This window comes from Aquarana catesbeiana, linkage group LG01 (genome assembly GCF_042186555.1).
Source record: "Aquarana catesbeiana isolate 2022-GZ linkage group LG01, ASM4218655v1, whole genome shotgun sequence".
In the NCBI taxonomy this organism is placed as follows: domain Eukaryota; kingdom Metazoa; phylum Chordata; class Amphibia; order Anura; family Ranidae; genus Aquarana; species Aquarana catesbeiana.
Genome location: NC_133324.1, coordinates 822,277,488 through 822,297,882, shown reverse-complemented (window position 1 = coordinate 822,297,882; position 20,395 = coordinate 822,277,488). Strand labels below are relative to the sequence as shown.

The following is a 20,395-nucleotide window of genomic DNA, read 5'->3' as shown; positions in this document are numbered from 1 at the left end:
ATAGTGCATGCTTGGCCAATCATCAGCCAGCAATGCACTGCGATGCCGCAGTGAATTATGGGCCGTGACGCGCCACACGAATTTAGCGCGAACGGCCCATAACGTTCGCAATTCGGCGAACGATCGAACAGCCGATGTTCGAGTCGAACATGGGTTCGACTCGAACACGAAGCTCATCCCTATCTGTGAGGGGTTGCAGTGTTGTGGCACCAGCACCAGTGCCTAAGGCCTAATTTTTCAGCTCCTGTTCAACAGGGGCATGTAATTACAATTCTTGATCTAATATTTCACAGCAGGGCCCTGTGAGGGCTTACAGTGTTGTGGCCACAGCAACACCTAAGGCCCAAATTTCTGCTGAGTATATAGGGCAGGACCCTACTTTCAAACATCTAACTTACAAACGACTCCTACTTGCAAACGGAAGGAGACAACAGGAAGTGAGATGAAATCTACCCCTAGGAAGGGAAATTCTCTCCTGTAAGAGTTAATATGGGAAAACAATTTCTCCTTTCCACTGATGCTTTCCAATCCTTGTTCCACAAAAAAACCCAAATTTTCAAAAAACATTTTTCATTGGGACAAAAAAGTGAGGTGAAATCTTCTGAAGAGGAGGAAAGACAGCAAAACAAATGTCACAGGGGTGATAACCCTTCCCTATGTTTTCCAAAAAGCTTAGAAAAGATTTTTTGGCTGGAGCTAAACACGTTAAAAATGTTCAAAATTACAAACAGATTCTACTTAACAACAAACCTACAGTCCCTGTCTTGTTTGCACCGCCTGTATACTGCTGTTCAGAGTATATAGGGCCTGGTGGCCCCACACCTTTCCTTATTTTAATTTGGGTGCGGGGTTCCCCTTAATATCCATACAAGACCCAAAGGGCCTGGTAATGGACTGGGGGGTACCCATGCCGTTTGTCTCACTGATTTTCATCCATATTGCCATGACCCGACATGACATTAAACCCGCAAGCAGTTTTAAATGAGATTTTTTCCTTTAAAAATGACATTTGGTGCAGGGACTGTTCTAAACATGGGAAACACGCGTCACTTTACAGGCATACTATAGACACCCCCCAGGTACGATATTTAAAGGAATATTTCACTTTTTTTTTTTTTACTTTAAGCATCATTAAAATCACTGCTCCCGAAAAAACGGCCGTTTTTAAAAGTTTTTTTTGCATTGATACATGTCCCCTGGGGTAGGACCGGGTCCCCAAACCCTTTTTAGGACAATACCATGCAAATTAGCCTTTAAAATGAGCACTTTTGATTTCGAACGTTCGAGTCCCATAGACGTCAATGGGGTTCTAACGTTCGTGCGAACTTTCGGTCCGTTCGCGGGTTCTGGTGCGAACCGAACCGGGGGGTGTTCGGCTCATCCCTACTTAGGAGTCCATATTTTTCTAATTGTTTTTAAAAAAAATCCTTAGTTTACCTTGATCCAAGAAGAACCTATTGCGTAAAGAAGTTCTGCAAGCAGTAGAGAATGATGTGGCTGTCATGCTGGAGTTAGGTAAGCAGCATGGGGAGAGGTTTCTTATTTAAGGCAAGGAGGGTAAAATAGCACTTTTTATTAAAAGTGGACCTGTCTTTTAAGTCCCACAATTTGCCAGGACAAAGGCTACAATATCTCCACAAGCCGATGTTTTAGATTTAAATACAGCATTAAGCCACAACATACAATAAGAAATGTGGCTCAATTCAGGCAACCTATAGGTGTGAGAGATCCAAATCCTGTCTATTTAAGCTGTGTAACATTTTTAGCTTGAAATTACATAACAAATGGTGAGTTGCGTTCTTAAAATGTTATTTTGGTAAATCTTTAGAACATCTCGTAATGCTCATAAAAATCATTCCCTAAAAACCTCAGTTACTGACCTAATACTGAATGAATGAATGAATGAATATTAAATAAAACTTGTATCATCTTCTTTTTGCATGTTATGCCGCGTACACACGGTCGGACTTTTCGTCTACAAAAGTCCAACGGACGCTGACGGACTAAAGCTGGCTGGTAATCCGATCGTGTGTGGGCTTCTCCGGACTTTCAACTGACTTTTTTAGCCTCAAATCCGACGGACTTTAGATTTGAAACATGCTTCAAATCTTTACGTCGTAAGTACGACGGACCCCGAAATCCGCTCGTCTGTGTGCTAGTCCGACGGACAAAAACCCATGCTAGGGCAGCTATTGGCTACTGGCTATGAACTTCCTTATTTTAGTCCGGTGTACGTCATCACGTACGAATCCGTCGGACTTTTGTGTGGTCGTGTGTAGGCAAGTCCGTTCGTAAGAAAGTCTGCCGCAAGTCCGCTGAAGGTACGTCGGAAGTCTGTCGGACAGGCTGTCGGACTTTTGTAGACGAAAAGTCCGACCGTGTGTACGCGGCATTAGTGCTGCTGTTCTTCTCCAGTCTTTTTTAGCAACTGTCTACATGCACACACGCTAGCATCAGATACACAGTATTGTTAGTGATGGTGGCAACTCTGCAACGTGCCTACATGTTATAGTCATCATAGCTGCATGTTGTCTCTCTTGAAAGAACATGCAACAGGGTAACACAAGAGCACAACTGGGAAATAGTTGTCACCCCATAACAGGAAGAGCCTGAAAAAGGACCTTAAAGCGGGGGTCCACCTATCTACCGTTTTTTTTTTTTGGAGTTCATTCACAAACTTTTCTTCTCATGATTATCTACTCACATGTTCTGTGTAATAAGTCCGCCTGTGTCCGATTTCGTTGTAAAGAATAACTTATAAAATTCACTGAAGGCGGTTTCCATCTTCATTGTGGGCATTTGAAGCCCACAAGCATGTATTTCCTGGATGCGGTGAATGCTGTGCTCCCAGCATTCACCAAGATGTTGTGATGACGCTCTTGCACAATGCATGCTGGGAAGCCTGAGACTAGCTCCCAGGGGACTGTGGGAGGTCTGGGAGAGGCTAGAAACACGCCTACTCCCATGGGAGGAAAACCAGGAAGTGCTAAGAAGATTAGAAAAAAAAAAAAAGGTAATTACGGCGATTTAAATTTTTTTACACAGCATGTCAGCATCTAGGCAAGGAAGAGAATGTATAGAGATAATGTTCAAAATTTGGGTGGAACCCCGCTTTAATAGCAGGATCATCAAGGATCATTTTAGCGGAAGAAAAAAAAGAAAGACTTTGGAAAATACATTAATACTGTACAGTAAATGATAGTGTAGAGAATGGGTATGGATCTACTCACAACCTAAGCCTTATTCTAATTGATAGGATCAAATTAACAATATCACAATGATACTGGCATAGATAATAGCTACGCACTGAAACAATTCTATGCAACCAAGGTTCAACACCTTTATACAACATGCTACATCTGCTCTGGAAATCCTGTAATGAAATATCCACTTAAGGTTATTCATAGATGTTAAATGATAGTCAGATGATACAGTAACTACTTAGTTGTTGCCATGGGTATGGTATGAAAACATAACATGAATATGAAAAATACAGGACAAGTCTTAAGCAATCTGAAACTGGAGCAGAGGGAATTGGCTCGAAGGTACAACAGAAACAATGATTCAGGTTTCTCTGAATACCTGCAAACACGAGATTAAAAAAAATCCTATCTGACTTCTGCATCACTCTTAACAGCATGACAATGCAATATTGTTAAGTGCCGTAACATATTATGTTTCTCACTTGTTAATGTGTTGGCAGTAATGCTGCTATCATTGTGTGTGCATGGCACTGTTGGACAATTTAAATGGTAGAATGGTCTGGTACGATCATGGCGCTATTGTTAGAAGACATATTTTTATTATACTGTATGTTTTTGGTCCACATAAACAACAGACTTTATTTTATTGGTGAGAAGGACCTCAGGCTAGTATTGGAACGTTTTCAATCTGACAACTGCTTTTATCATCAAATGTAAGACTTTTGAGATTCCATGATGGGCTTCAGGGACAGGCTGGTAAATGAGTTATGGGCCGATTGTCTCCCGGGCATTAAGCACTTTTATTGGCTTCTATTAAATTGCGTGTCCTGCATGCTGCATCTTTAATAAATGTTCAGAAAATGCACGGTCTATTAGAAGTCAATAATAGCATACCTAAAATGCAGAAACAGTCTTGCTGTACCCAAACTGCCTAACACTGGACATTTTATTGTCGGTTGTTATAAACAAACTGAGAGGTAACAATAATTCATTTAATTTACAACCAGAGGATCTTGCAAGAGACTAAAGGTCCTGGACCACCATGGCTACCACGGTTAAACTGCAAGTAAAAGCCATTACTGACATATAATCCATGCCTGTTTATTGTCATACACATGACCAAACTGCCAAGCTTGGTGGAATAGTGATATAAAAAAATGGGTACGCAAGTCCTGCTATGGGACTCAAGCTTAGTATATATGCAGGCTACTAAAATCCTAGGTGCTCATGTCAGTCTACAAAGCTTACAAACATACCTTGCATTCAGGTAAATGCCAGTGTAGCGGTGTAGTTGCCACTAGTAACAAACATTCACCATATCACCCTGCTGCCAGACCTTCATATACCACCTAAGAGACAATGAACAGTCATTTGCTTTGTTTTGTTTTTGTTTATTGGGATGTATAACTTGGTTGGGGGAAAGGGGTATATGGGATACCCATAGATCAAAATACTTTGCCATCATATTTACAGATTTTTATAGATTAGAACTTTGTTTGAGCCTGAAGGAATGATGTGCATGTATAACAGCTACAGTCTCTTCCCTGCATCACTATGCAGATTATTGCTCCTCCTCTGCGTAACTCCTGCAGACTATTGCTCCCAGAAATTCCTCATCAATGACTGTGTAAAGATGAAGACTTCACCCATGACTGTGTAAGGGTGAAGTTTCCAGAAATCCTCTCCTCCTGCACAAACTTATACTGTAGCACATTCATTTCTTGTCACATCTTCTTCTGTATGCAAAAGAACCCACTCTCAATAGTCTCTAATGCTGACTCAGATTGGCTGTTGCTACTAGGCCAGAGGCCTGCAGTACCTCTCCCCGGAGGCCTAGTAGTTTAAAAACATGTGCTGAACAATGGACTACTGTTCCCAGCTAGCCCAGCTTGCAAATCCTGTGCCCTCAGGCCACATCGATTTGACACTATTCCCCACAGTCTCTCCTCTGATCCAGGACTCCTCATCAATGACCGTGTAATGATGAGGACTTCAACAATGGCCGTGTAAAGGTGAAGTTCCCTCACAGACTCCCTGGCATGTCTCCACATCCAGCACTCCACTGTGGTACACTCACTGACCTTTCTCTGCCCCGAATCCATGGTGAAGAACTTAACCAGACCGTAGGTTCCGACAGCTTCTTCTGCCCCTCTGCTCCAGGAATTCCTCATCAATGACCGTGTAATGATGAGGACTTCACCAATGACCGTGTAAAGGTGAAGTTCCCTCAAAGCTCTCCCAGGCCTCCTCCCACAATCGGCGCCCCCCCCCCCCAGATGGGGGTGCCCTTCTGCTGCTGTCTAGTACTTCATTCGTCACTTCTCCCGGCCGACAACTCCTCCCAGTGGTCTGTTACCCCAGCTTATATAGGAGGCCCGCCCCCTGCCAGTTCCAGTTGGGGATTGGTCAGGGCTCCCACATGAGCTGCCTGCCACTCCAGTTCCAGGCCCTGCCCCTCTACCAGAACATTCTCCCTTAGAGCAGGGGAGGCGCCTCAGCACTGAAGCACAGGTGGTCACACACACTGCTACACTAACCACTCCCTGCCCCCAGATCAAAACAGACAGGCCTAGCTCAAAGCATAAGCCTGCCTAAATGTACCTGTGCTGACAGTTTCCTTAGCAAAAATCCTATGCTAGCACCTACCTATGGTAGAGGGTGCTACACCAGTATTGCCAGATTGCAGGTTTGGGCATTTTTTCCCAAAACATCCTGTTAATTTAAACAAATAGCTGGCAACACCAGCTGATTTCTCCCTGTAACATAAATGGTTGCCCCTCCCACCCTCATGTACTACCAAAACACTGTAGGAAAATTATTATTATTTTTTTTTTTTTTAAATGAATAGTTTGCTGCTTCCAAATGCATCTCTGCCCTACATTCAGTGAGCATACCAAAAGTGGCACTGGCATAAAATTCACAATGATGCCATTGGGTCACGTTCAATGACATGAAAGCAGCTTGTATGTTTATAAAGGAACCTTGGACACCAACCAAGTATTAATTGCCAGTAAGAACTGTGATTGCATTTATGACAATGCTTGTATAGCAATTCTTTTGCAACAATTAAGATATTTTAAATTTATGTTATTTTAACAGTGTTATTGTTACCATATCTGTGCAGTAATACTAATAATCCATCTATAAATCTTAAAATGGTGTACCTTCTATGAAACGGCTGCTAGCTAAAGTTGAAAAAAAAAAAAAAAGGCTGCTGCAGGTATACATGCAGGTATCTGAAAGTCCATATACCTGCAGCAGCCGATAATACACAATTTTATGGCTGAATGCTGGGCTGTTATGATAGGTACAGCTTCAATATTTCCAGGATGTATCAGAGCTTGCTTAAATCTTGGGCTCCCCCACACATTTCTATAGGCCCATCATTATGATATGCTGTCTCACTGCCTAGAAGGAATGAGGTGGAGGGATGGATGACATCACAGTCTCTACTTCATCCAATAAAATAATGCCTCATATTCATTGAAAAAAAACCAAAAAAACAAGACATTCTGCAAATGACGATGGTGTCAAGCGAGCGACTCCCTATGGTCAGTCTGCAGAGGGAAGCACCTGAAGCAGCAATACTACAGAGATTTTCCACATCCCTACCCTCCCCTCCGGATATAAGATATGGATACTTACAGTACATCAATCCAAGATGGACCACTGTAAGTTTGGGAAAAAAGATAATTCCTGCAGTTTCGCTTTAATTTCTTCATTCTTCAGCCCCCACCCAGACCCCAATTCACCCACTCACACTGGTTTGTGCTCATTGTGACCCCCAGCCACCCAGAGAAGTATGAATCCAGTCATTAGGGTGTGGGGAACTGTAAGTGACAACATTACTAAATGGCAAGCAGCCCTCCAACTGCTTTTGCCTACTTTCTAATCATTTCCCCACTACACTGTTCCACTGCCAGGAGTGAAGAAAAAATACAGTATTTCTGATTATAGGGAATCATGTGACTATCTATTTTTCCTCCCATGTGACAGCACAGATGCATGGTGATTGGCCCCTTAACACCCAGAAATTACGACTTACTAACTGTTAAAACCAATGTCCATTACTCATATCTAAGTGCTCCTTTAGCATCACCTACAACTCTACCGCCTCCTCTCCCCTTTCCATAGGGAGCCACCACCTCTGTTGTCTGACTCTTTCTTTTCTTTATCTACAACTTTTCTCTTCATCAGTTGATAACCTTACATGGCTTTCAAAGCCATCTCTATGCTGACCACATCAACTTTTATCTCTCTACTCCTCAGCTCACCTTTTCAGTTTCCTTGTGCATCACTACTAACTGACATATATCAGTATGGATGTCATTGTCAAGCCATTTCCTAAAACACAATCTTTCAAAAACTGAGCTTATAATATTTCTCTTTGTCCTGCATGTATCCATAGACATAGTTCAAACTTAAAAAAAATGTAGAAAGTGTTCACCCGAATTTTGCTTGTGTATGACTGAGTAGTCATGTGAACAAAGCTTCAGTAAGCTAACTGAACATTTACCACCGCTTTAGTAAATCAACCCCACTGTGAAATAAGGATTAATTCACTTAAAAATCCAGTCATATGCTGAGGAATCTTAATGTTTTACATTTTCCTGAACATGCTTCCTGAAGTGAACTTCATAGTTTAGTAAGTCAAGCCCTGTATGTAAACATCCCACCTTAAAAAAACAATCCCAGTTTTCTACTCAGCAAAAGAACATGGAGATAGATTAAGTTAAATTTTATATGGAAATGTATTTTCTTATAAGGGTTTGAGAATAGGGCATAAAGAGATTTGAGCCTAACTGGCTCTGCGGGCAAAAAGGGTGTTCTGCAGCCATGGCAGGTCATGTAATGGCTATGGGGCCCACCAGAACAGAGGGCTCAGACAAATAATCCAGGGAGCAATAGTATTTGTCAAATAATCAAGGATAATATAAATATTTACAAATCTTTGTACTATTATTGCTATTATAATACAGAATTTTTATAGTGCCAACAGTTTGCTCAATTGCTACAATACAATTTGGTACTAGAATGTCTTGCTACAATGAATGCACAATTTGCAGAGTGGGCCATATAATGGTTTTGCAATGTGGGTTCTTTTATAGTTATGCCCATACCAGAATCCCCCACTTGTATGACAGATATAAAGTTATAATGAGAGAAACGAGTAATATGCAGGCATTGTGCAGATAGATATACAGTACATTTATCCAAAAAAAAAAAAAAACACAGAAACCATCAGGTACATCAAATGGGATCCCATTGTAATTCCTATTGAGCATTACTGCTGAAAAAAGTTTTTCTCCATTTTAAGTAATTTTGAAGTAAAATAGATGCAGCATTGTAGAATCTGTACCCAACAAAAAGCAGGTGTTGCATAGCACGCTAATGTAACCACATGCAAACCACACATAGATCCCTCTGTGGTACAAGGATTTAGTGAGCACTATTCTTTCTCTTCACAACTAATCCTTACTACAAGTATACACACTGCTGCATTATCTGTTTGGCAGGCTCTCATCCTGTCGGTAATGAACATGCAATAAACACAAATAAACTGACTGTAAGGAAGCAGCTTATTTTACATTTCCCATGAGTCTGCTTATATGAGAGATAATTACAACCATAAATAAGATAAAAGGTAATATTATGAAATCGCTCACAAAAAAGTGATCCTACTTCCGACATGCGTGTGTGTTTTACACAGGAAAGTACATGCTGAGCTCCAGGAAACAATTATTTCAAATCTTTTTGTTAACAGTATTTAGAAGCTTTTTCTAGAAATTCACTTTTGTGATACATGATACCCTGTAGCTAATTTCCGAAATATGGTGAAAAAGAACAAAAAAGATTCTCACTGTAACCAATCTAATGTTTTAGTTCCTATTTGCACTGAGAAAATAAAGTACACAATTTAATTGGCTGCTTAGGGCATTTTTATCCATGTTAACAAATACCTGTATTCATTTAGATCAGGGGTCCCCAAACTTTTTAGTACAAGGGTCAGATCGTGATCAGAGCCTCCCTTACATTATAGACCCCATTAGAGTCCCCATTTAATCAGGGTCCCCCTTAAATCAGAGTCCATTTTTAAATCAGGGTCCCCATCAAAGTTCTCCCTTACATTAGGGCCCCCTTACATCAAGGTCCCCATCAGAGTCCTCCCTTACATTAGGGTTCCTATCAGAGTCACCCACTTACATCAAAATCCTCCTTACATAAGGGTCCCCATCAGAGTCCTCCTTGCATCCGGGTCACCATAAGAGTCTTTCCTTACATTAGGGTCCCCTTCATTCCCCCCTTACATCAAGGACCCCACCAGTACCCCCTTATATAAGGGTACCCCTTACATCAGAAGCAGAGACCACAGACAGTGTCTGCTGACCTTCACCCCCCAATCTGTACACATTGAGTATATGCCACTGATCCTAGCTGTTGGCCAGATAAAATCTTGTAGCAGACCAGATGTGGCCTGTGGACCATAGTTTGGAGACTCCAGATCTAGAGAAACAGAGCAGATGTCAATATCTCCCAACACACGTAAAAGCCTATGAGTAAATTTACACAACTGCATGAATACATTACTAACTTGTCACAATATACAGCAACCAATCATATAACAAATGCCACAATTTATCTTTAACAAGCAGTTCCTGAACCCCGGTCAAATGACTGCACCAAGGCACAACCTCTCAAAGCTGCCCAAGAAGGTCACAGAGAAAACTACCAAACAATAATGTCATCACTTTGCTGCAGACAGGAGGAAGCATTGTGTCAAACTTTCTTCTTCTGGGGATCACTCATCCAGACTGTACATTGAGGCAGCAGTGGGAGGCTGATCTCTGAGAGACACCTTGAATACACACAAACAAAAGCATAACAGCTTCTGCACAGACACCAGGATTTACATGATGGCACTATTCCTAGGCCAGCATTTTAGTCCAAGAAGTGGATGCTAACCCTCACCTTTTGCTAAAACAAGCATTCCACATACCAACTAGGGTTGCCACCTGTCCGGGATTCACCTGGACAGTTCGGGTTTGGAATCATGTGTCCGGGTTTCAGACCGCCTGAAACCCCGGACACATTATTCAGACCAGACTGTGGCTTCCCAGCAGGGTTGCTGGCTGCAATTGTGTAAGCTGAGAGTGTCTGTTACACTCTCTATCACACTGCCCAAAGCCAGCGCTAACAATTCCCCCTCACAGACAGGAGAGGAGGGAGGGCTTGATCTGCTCCTCTTCCTCCTGCCCCTACCCCTCTGTGTCTGCCCACACTCCAAGCCCCGGTTCTGTGCCTCAGAAAAGGAAAGTGGGGGCCGGAAATCTGAAGTCCAGCAGCCTTTGCTACATCTGGATGAGAGATGCTGACTGCCAAAGAGTGAGCTCCTCTCTCCTGCCTGAGTGAGCACGCTAAGATAAATCGGGGTTCAGGTGTTCGGGTTTGACTTGAAGAAAAGGTGGCAACCCTAATACCAACACACAAGGGGAAAATGTGCTATGAGACATTTGTTCCTTTAAGTGCGTTTTATATAGGACACGGAACAGTGAATTGAAATGTTTGTACTCTAATGCCCTGTACACACAATAGGATTTTCCGACAACAAAATCCTGGATTTATTTCAGACAGAGGTTGGCTCAAACTTGTCTTGCATACACACGGTCACACAAATGTTGTCGGAAATTCCGAACGTCAAGAACGAGGTGACATACAACACGTACAATGAGCCGAGAAAAATGAAGTTCAATAGCCAGTGCGGCTCTTCTGCTTAATTCCGGGCATGCGTGGAATTTTGTGCGTCAGAATTGTGTACACACGATCAGAATTTCCGACAACGGATTTTGTTGTCGGAAAATTTGAGATCCAGATCTCAAATTTTGTTTGTCGTAAATTCCGACGGAAATTGATGGAGCCTACACATGGTCGGAATTTCCGACAACAAGCCCCCATCAAACATTTGTTGTCGGAAAATCCTATCGTGTGTATAGGACATATGTGTTTAAGGGTCACTAGGGTGGCAACAAATTAATTTATCAAACTTGTTAACATCCTGTTCAATTCCATACAAACTTTTAGAATACAATGATCACTTGCCAGTGGGATACAACTTACCTGTTCTGGAAGTGATCCTCAAGGTCACATCTTTGAAGTACATCATTACAATATTCCTTTAAGGGGCAAACAACCAAAAGTTTATCCAGCAAGTTCCTTACTAGCACAGTGGACTTTTTACAGGACTGTAGCATGACGTGTTTCCTATCCATAGGACAGAAGTTCTCATGTATAAGGAAGTTTGTGAGGCAGAGGGTGCAGAATGTGTGACCACATGGGGTGTCCAGAGGTTGTACCAGTGCGTGAAGACAAATGTGGCAAGTTAGATCATCATCCACTTCTTCGGTGTACGTGTAAAAATGGTTTTCCTCTGTGGAGTGTTGCTGTCCACATCCAGTACATAGTGACTGAGGAAGGGCATTATCCAATACTTCAATTCTGTCACAGAATTCCATAACTGATGTCCAACTGAAGGTTTTATATTCCAAAAGGACTACTGGCAAAGATACCACTGCAATAAGAATAGAAGATCGATTTTTTATAAAACAAGAGAAAGAAGACAAGAGAAACAGAATATTATACCCAAACTAAAAATTCACTTGCAGGTGGAATGCAGTGTGTTAAAAAATGCTGTGGTCCTAAGGTTGCCCAGAGACAATGGGTGGTAATTAAAAGTCTAAAGCAATCTTTTTTCCCATTTGCCTATCACAGATATACATGCTCATTCCCTATTCCCACTCTTAGAATGGAGCTATATAAGCTACTGGCTAAAAAAATCAAACCTTAATGGTAGACATATATACTGTATACACACACACAAATGCACACACTCACACACGGCGGGATAACTGGGCATTCACAGATCTTCAAAACTGTACAATATTGTTTCATGACTTATTTCAGGTTTGTGGTTTGTACAGAGTGTTATATTACTAGTCCATGACATCCAGAACCACAGCAGCAACCTTAGGCTATTGGCATTGTATATTTCATTTGCTATCACAATATACCATTCAGTATAGCCACTGCTGGGGAATGTTGTTTGTTGCAATGTACAGCATTTCAAAGCTTAATTATATGTCATTTCAGAAAATTTAATGAAAGACGACAGCTGCCCATACAGTATATCCACGCTGTATTTTTATGTTGACGTTCTTACACTTTATCCTACTGCAACACATCACTTAGGAGTTACAATACAGTATATATCAGTACAGAAGCTACAAAGGCTAGAGACGTACATTTTATTCAGTATAGAATTCACCCTGTATGTCATAGAGAGAGTTAGAATAATGGATTGCTCCCATTTCAGCAAACAGAAAGAGAGTAATAATCACCAGAGGGATCTTTGCTAAAGAGGAAACAACATCTAAACCAAGTGCTTCATTATACAGATAAGAAATAAAGAACATAAAAATCTTTAGAAGCAGATGTCCAACTCCTAATACCAGGGAAGAATTTCCTAAAAGACAGAGAGCATCTGATGTAGACTCAGTGGGCGAAAGTGTAAAGGTTACTGTTATTATTGACAGGAGCCTGTAACATTACATGGGAATTAAAATATCCTGGCATATTTCTCGACTATCATCATCATTCCTTCAATGATATAATCAATATTTCTCTCCTGAGTAACAGATCATATTTTCCAGCAGCAGTAGAATGATATGACAGCCAAGTATGTCCAAAAGTTCTGACATCTTGCATGTACAGGATGCTAGAGCAACATATTTCATCATTTATTTGCATTTAAAATTCCACTACCATCTGCTCCCCAAAATCCATTAATTTCTGTGCCTGAATATAAATGACAAAAGATTAAAAATGCTATTATTGCAATGATCTAAAACATTTGCACAGGTGCATATATGAATTTTAAAATGAATGGAAAAGAAAAAAAAAAAAAGGTGACCTTGTGACTTTGTACAAAAAAAAATAGCATCACTACACAACTGAAGCAGCCATCTCCTGGACCATACAAGATTCTAAAAAGACCAGGGAACCGCTCACGGTGTAAAAAGCTTTGGGAAACATATACAGTATTAAGTCCTCCAACACACAGGCTAATCCATCCAATATACAAACCTCCTATACATTTCACTTGGTCAGGAGATTAATCAGAAGGTCCAAATTTATAAAGAAGGAAAATTATCAAGAGAGTAGCATCATTGTTCAGTGCTTGACGTTTTTAGGAACTCAGTTTTGTAGGTTGAGTAGCTTTGGTGAAGATGTGAGCTTAGGGTGAAGATTAAAAGTAAGGTACACCTTAGATTCACTTTAACTTCTACAAATCTATATATTTGGCTCCTAATAATGGTAAATGTGATGAGGACATCAGTTGTACATAGTGGTTAAATTCACAAAATAGACACCAGGGAACCCTTTGTAAGGTTGTTCTGTTTCTTATCAATGACAAATATAGGTTAAAATGCTTTAATGTATATATGGGACCCCCATTTTCCTGCCAGTTGAGTTAGTATATTTCTGCCTATTCATTCCCGAGATTTACACAGTTCTATCACACAGTGGTGCCAACCTGGTGACTTGACTTTTCTCTGCTGCAATGTTTTTTAATCTATGGCTTCGGACTCAAATTGGGTTGTGGACATGTTTGGGATGGGTCGCCACTTGACTTTGTTATACTTACCTGCTCTGTGCAATAGATTCGTACAGAGCAGCCCTGATCCTTCTCTTCTCGGGTCTCCCGTTGGTGCTCCTGGCTTCTCCCCCCACAGCAAGCCACTTGTTATGGGGGCACTTGTGCATGCTTGCTACCTAGCCGGCTCTGTGTGTTCATAAGACACGTAGCGTGCATCTCAGCCCCGCCCCCTCCTCACTGACTGTGAGGAGGGGGTGGGGCAATGGCTCCTGCTGCTGTACCTGAGCCAATGAGGAGAAAGAGCCAAGAAAGCCTCTACTCTCATGCACAGCTCTGGATCGAGAACGGGCTTAGGTAATTATTTTTAGAGGGGGCTGGAGGGGTGCTGCTTCCAGAAGGTTTTTTTTTTTTACTGTATAGAAACTATCTTCTCTTTGTACCACTTTAAACGTGCATTCACATCTGCGAATGTACCCGCACGTTAATTAGATGAGAGAATCCCAGCAGGGTTTCCTGAGATTACTGTAGCTGCAGGAAGCAGGCCAATTGAAAGCAATGGGAGGCTGCTGGCTCCTGCACCAATTACATGTGAGTGATCTGCCCTGGAAGCAGACTGCCTGTGCCCAATCACTTTGATCTCTGCATGAGAGATTACACGCAAGAGGCTGTGATTAGCTGCGGGAGCTGGCAGACTCTGATTGTCTTTCAATGCGTTTCCCTCCAGCAGATAATCGCAGGAACCCCTGCAGTACTGTAGCTATGGAAGAGCTGAGTTTTCATGCTAAGCTTCTCTTTTTATTTGGACTACAAATCCCTCCTTCTCTCTCAACTCCATTACATAGGAAGGAGGAGTTGTGATGTCACCGAAGATAGCTGAGAAGGCTGATAACATTGTTTGATATTTCAGTTCAGTGCACAGTAAGCTACAAATACACTGGATTTATGGCAAGATCAACATGTATTTTCCTGCATTGCAGATAATGCACTTAGCCCCCCCAAAAAAAAAAAATGAATGCAACCACCACATCTAAGGACAAGTAAGCTGCAATATATTATATATTTTTGGGGGTTTATATATACACAATAAAGCTAGGTCATGCCATGTGTTTAGACAATGATTGAGCAGCAGCAGCTGACCCCTCTGTCATTTTGCTTTCACCTCCTGCAAGCATGTTCCTTGTCAGCACATTTACAGAACACATGATTGATCCCTAGTGTTCCCTCCCTTTTCCAGTCTGAGTGCTGCTGTACAGGATATTGCAGGAGGCTGAAAGCAAATCCAATTCAGGTGCCAACAATGCATGCTACCTTCCATGTTACAATGTGAATGGGCCACTTGAAGAAGCATGTGACACTAACACATCAACCTTCCGTTACCCTCCTTTCTTCAACACAGTCATGCAGAGTTTCTAGTACATTTCTAATGTACTAGGCTGAATGGCAAGATACTGGGCGTAAGCAATTCTCATCCAGTCCAGACACACAAGAGACTTTCAGAGAGTGGAAGACAAACGTATCTCATATCTCAAAAAAGATTTCGCCAGTACAGTAGTGTGGGAATGTGTCTGAGAAAAAGCAAAGGCAATGCCTCATCCAATTAACTCCTTGTTGCAGACTAGAGCTAGTACTGATTGCATGTGCTTACAGTATGTATGTCTGATAAAAAATAGTTTGTTTTAATCATTTATTTATAACATTTTCCTAAGTACCCATAGCTGTGCAAAGGAGGTACACCATTTTGCTATTTATTTATCTTGAATAATGGTAAAACACAAACTAGTCCATGTTATAAATGATAAATCTTTAAAATAAAGCTTTGGGGGGAAAAAACAGAAAATTCCAAAATTGCCCAGGTACCAGGCTGTGCAGGGCTTATCATTGTTCTTCTTCATGTTTCCACTCTTCCACTTAGCATGACCTAGGTGGTTGAGTTTACATGGTCTTCCCCTTCAGTAGAGACTACATGAACAAATGCCTAGACCAGGGGCTCTCAACCTTTTTATGATTACTGACCCCCAAATGGATTGGCCAATATGTCCATAAATCCCTTTCGCCTGACTGTCAAAATCATTATCGGGCTAATTAGGTATAAATATGACTTTAACATATGTCAGTAACCTTGTTTTATAAATAGATAGCTTGGAACAGAGATTTTTTGCAGTTTTTGTGCAATCAAATCATGGATCTGGGGTATAGTTATTGACAATGTTACTTGCATGTTATCTGACAATTCAAGTCAATTTCTTTAGTATTATTTCAAGTTCAATAATGCAGAAAGCCTGGTTTCAGTTTTTTAATTATTCAGTGTTCTATTCCCATACAGCTATCATTTGGTTCTGTGTTCTATGTCAAGGAGTATGATCACCCCTGTTTAGGACCTTTGGCTTAGGATGTTTTCATACTAAGGTTTGCTTAAATGGCCTAGCATCACCTGTATCAAAAAAAAGTTGAATTTTGAGCACCCAACTCTCCCAGCATGTGGCAATGAGACATGGTGACATCAGCCCCTCTAAGACTCCATTCACATCTAGGCGTTGCTGTTTTTCAGGCGTTTTTTCTGGCATTTTTGCAGCGTTTTTGTTCAGGCATTTTGAAGTTGACAAGCCCCCAATGAAAAGCAGTAGAAATGCCTGTAATCTGCCAAAAAAGAAGCTCATGTACTTTTTTTAGCGACGGGCCTTTTGCTTAAGGCGACAGTCGACAGAACACTTAGATGTGAACAGGGGCCATTGAAATGACTGGGATTTGTCTGGTTGGGCATTTTTAGAGCTGAGGCTTAGAGCAGAAAATCTCCCAAAAACGCCTAGATGTGAATGGAGCCTAAGGACATTGGAAAATTGGTTCCGAGTCACAATATTTTTATGTTAAGGCTGTTTTTTTTTTTAATGTTAAGGATGTTTAATTTTCTTGGAAGGTCTGCTTCAAATGTTCTGCAGTTTTATTTATTCTGATGATTCTTAAATCACACTCAGCCGTGTTCTTGAAAGGCGTTTAGGTGCGTCAAGAGTGTGGGCATTCATTCATTTTAATTGACCAGAATATGAATTTATTCTGGTCATTGAAATTACTAAATGTTCAAGCTCTAGATGCACCTAGCATATAGGTACATTAGTGCGTTTAGACACGTTGGGCGTTTTTTGTGCCCAAATTCTCCATTCCTGAATGCAATATTGGTGCATTCAGATTTCTGCACCTAAACGCTCCTACCTCTAAATGCCTATAAATGCCTATATGTGCCTATGCTAACATAGAGGGGCATTTAGGGGCAGAAAAAAATCAAATGCCTGTATAACGGGTGTTTTTAGCTGCAGTGTGTATGAGGCCTAATAGTTACTAATAGCTTTGGGCAAATATACCCATGTTGGGTTCAACAAGGATTGGCTGAATATTGTTTGAAATTTAGTAAACCCTAATTGAGAGGGGAACCATACTGAAGTCTATAGTGGGGATTTTTTTTTTGTTAAATTCTAACCATTTTTAGGGCTAATAAGGAAACAACAAAAAAGGCATGGGAAGCTTGGCACTGCCAGGGGGGACATTTATTATTGCAAGCATTTAAAATATAATAATAAAACATGGAGAAGGTCTTCTTGTGAGGCTTTGAAGGCAACATTAAAAACAAAAATCTTTTAAATTACACTAAAATATGCAGCATCAGTGTACACTAGCTTGGCTTACATACAGCAGCAGCACTCCAATCTAAATAATTTCAGTTTGAAAAAATTGCCATTTTCAGATAGCTTTAGCAACAACACATGTTCTTTCATGAAATGATAAAAGGCTTACTTTGACTGGCAGATAGAAATTGACCAGTAGTTTGCTTTGTTGTCCTTGTTCTTGCCAATGCAAAACTGTGCCAGTTTCTGTCAAGGTCTCCTTAAGGCCGGGTTAACACATGTACGACAAACGCTCCAACATTGGGAGCTCATGTTGCATGACGTGTAAAAATCAATGTTTCCCTATGAGAACCATCTTAACTGGTCCGACACAAGTCGGTCCAACTTTGAAAATGCTCCCTGCACTACTTTTGTCTGACTTGGCTCCTACTTCAGCCCATTGAATATCACTGAAGTCGGATCAAAGTCAGATAGCTGTCTTAACTGATCCAACTTTGGCATGCGACTTGTGCTTTGATGATCTTGAAGGGGAACTCCACGCAAAATGTAAAAAAAAAAAAAAGAAAAAAATGGCATGGGTTCCCCCTCCAAGACCATACCAGGCCCTTCGGTCTGGCATGAATTTTAAGGGGAACCCCCTTGCTGAAAATTCATACCTGACCCTTTTTCGAGCACGCAGCCCAGCAGGTCAGGAAAGGGGTTGGGGACAAGCGAGTGCCCCCCCTCCTGAACTGTACCAGGCCGTATGCCCTCAACATGGGCGGATGGGTGCTTTGGGGCAGGGGGGCCTTGCCTCCCCACCCTAAAGCACCTTGTCCCCATGTTGAGGAGGAGAAGGGCATCTTCCCACAACCCTGGCCGTTGGTTGTCAGGGTCTGCGGGCGGGGGGCTTATCGGAACCTGGAAGCCCCCTTTAACAGTAATTTATTAAGACAGTTCCGGCGTCTTTTCTGATTTCTTCTCCCCTCTCCGGCTCTTCTCCCTCCTCCGCTGACGTCTTCTGCCTCTGCCAGTTCTTCTCCCCTCTCCGGGTCTTCCCTGCTGATGTCTTCTAGCCATCTCCGATTCTTCTCCCTCTGTCCGCTGTCTTCTTCCTCTGCTGAGTCTTCTCTGTTGTCTTCTTGCACTTTTTCTGGGTCTTCTTGCTCTTTTCATGGGTCTTCTTCCTCTGATTTTCCGACATTGATGCAACGCTCTCTCCCGCTCTAATGCTAGGTGTGCGGTGTGCCACTACTTATATTGGCATGGGGCGGGGTCACCAGGTGAAGCCATGTGGAGGCCCCACCCCCTTATGACATCTCTGCCCCATCATTCACTGGGTGATGATGTCATAAGGGTCGTGGTCTCCATATGACCCATCCATCCCACCCCAGAGCAATAAGTCAGCAGAGAAGACCTGGCAGAGGCAGAAGACAGCAGACAGAGGGAGAAGAACCAGAGAAGGCTAGAAGAGATCAGTGGAGAAGAACTGGAGAGGGTTGAAGAATCGTCAGAGGCAGAAGACATTAGTGGAGGAGAGCCGGAGAGGGGAGAAGAAATCAGAAGAGACACCACAGCTGTCTTAATAAATTACTTTAAAAACCTGTGTACTGTGTTTTATTTTTGACACTTTTTTTTTAGGTGAATGGGTAGGGGTACAATGTACCCCATACTCATTCACATAGGGTGAGGGGCCGGGATCTGGGAGCCCCCTTGTTAAAGGGGCTTCCAGATTCCGATAAGCCCCTGCCCAGAGACCCTGACAACCAACGTCCAGAATTGTCGGGAAGAGGCCCTTGTCCTCATCAACATGGGGATACGGTGCTTTGGGGTGGTCCATGCCAGAGCAAAGGGCCTGGTATGCCCTTGGAGGGGGAACCCATACCGTTTTTTCTTTTAAATTTGGCGTGAGTTCCTCCTAAAGATTCATACCATACACAAAGTGCCTGCATTGTAAGGATCAAAGTCTGATCCCCGCTCATTGAAGTCGGACAGATGTCAAACTTCAAGTCTCAGGACAATATTGGATCCACAGTTGTACAACTGTCATGTTGTACCAGTGTGAACCCGGCCTAAGAATCAAGAGACCACAGATGAGACACCAGCTTTAAATTAAACATTTTAATTAAGAGATAATTGTGTGAATTGTACTTGAGAAAAAAAAAAGTACAAGCAGGTGTTTACAGAAGATACAGCTGTGTAAAACTGGCCAGGAGCAGGATCATTTTAATCAGGGACAAAACACCTAAATGGTGTATACCTAACTTTTATTCATCTATGACAGGGATATGCAATTAGCGGACCTCCAGCTGTTGCAAAACTACAAGTCCCATCATGCCTCAGCCTCTGGGTGTCATGCTTGTGGCTGTCAGAGTCTTGCTATGCCTCATGGGACTTGTAGTTCTGCAACAGCTGGAGGTCTGCTAATTGCATATCCCCGATCTATGAGGATAGGGGTTGCATTGATTGTGAGTCAGGCTAGGTTCACACTTATACACACTTATGCCAGTTTCCCAGCATCCAATTCGCATGACAGGAGAGTGTGACCGGCTCGCAATGGAGTTCACACAGCTCCGGGGCAGCCACGGAGCACACAACAGAAGGGTCCTGTGTGTCTTTGGCTCCGTTTCAGGTCTGAGCTCAAAAATTCAGACCTGATTCGCCCCTGAAACGGTGAACAGGGACACACTGGACCCCTGCTGCGAACCACGGCTACACATAGTGTGAGTCCAGCCTTAAAGTGAGGTGGTTTAGGAGCAAACAGTTTGATAAGTGATAAAGCGATATGCTGAGAACAAAAAGCAGTCTAAAGAACACATGGCCAGTAACTGGTGAATGCTCTGCTTTCAGCACCCCAAATTTAATAATAAAAGAGTAACCAAGCTATTATCATCTGTATTGCTTAACTTCAGTAGAGAACGGTAAGGCCACCCACCTGACTATGC

At 42.0% G+C, this 20,395-nt stretch overlaps 1 protein-coding gene across 1 annotated transcript in view; it reads right to left on the bottom strand.

Annotated features, from left to right (window-relative positions):
- LNX1 (ligand of numb-protein X 1) overlaps nt 1–20,395 on the bottom strand; it is a 301,385-nt gene that overhangs the window by 260,859 nt on the left and 20,131 nt on the right. Inside the window, exon 2 of the mRNA XM_073608441.1 lies at nt 11,319–11,769. Within this exon, the coding sequence (XP_073464542.1) occupies nt 11,319–11,713 (395 nt within the window). The 5' untranslated portion in view covers nt 11,714–11,769. The remainder of the gene's footprint in view (nt 1–11,318; nt 11,770–20,395) is intronic.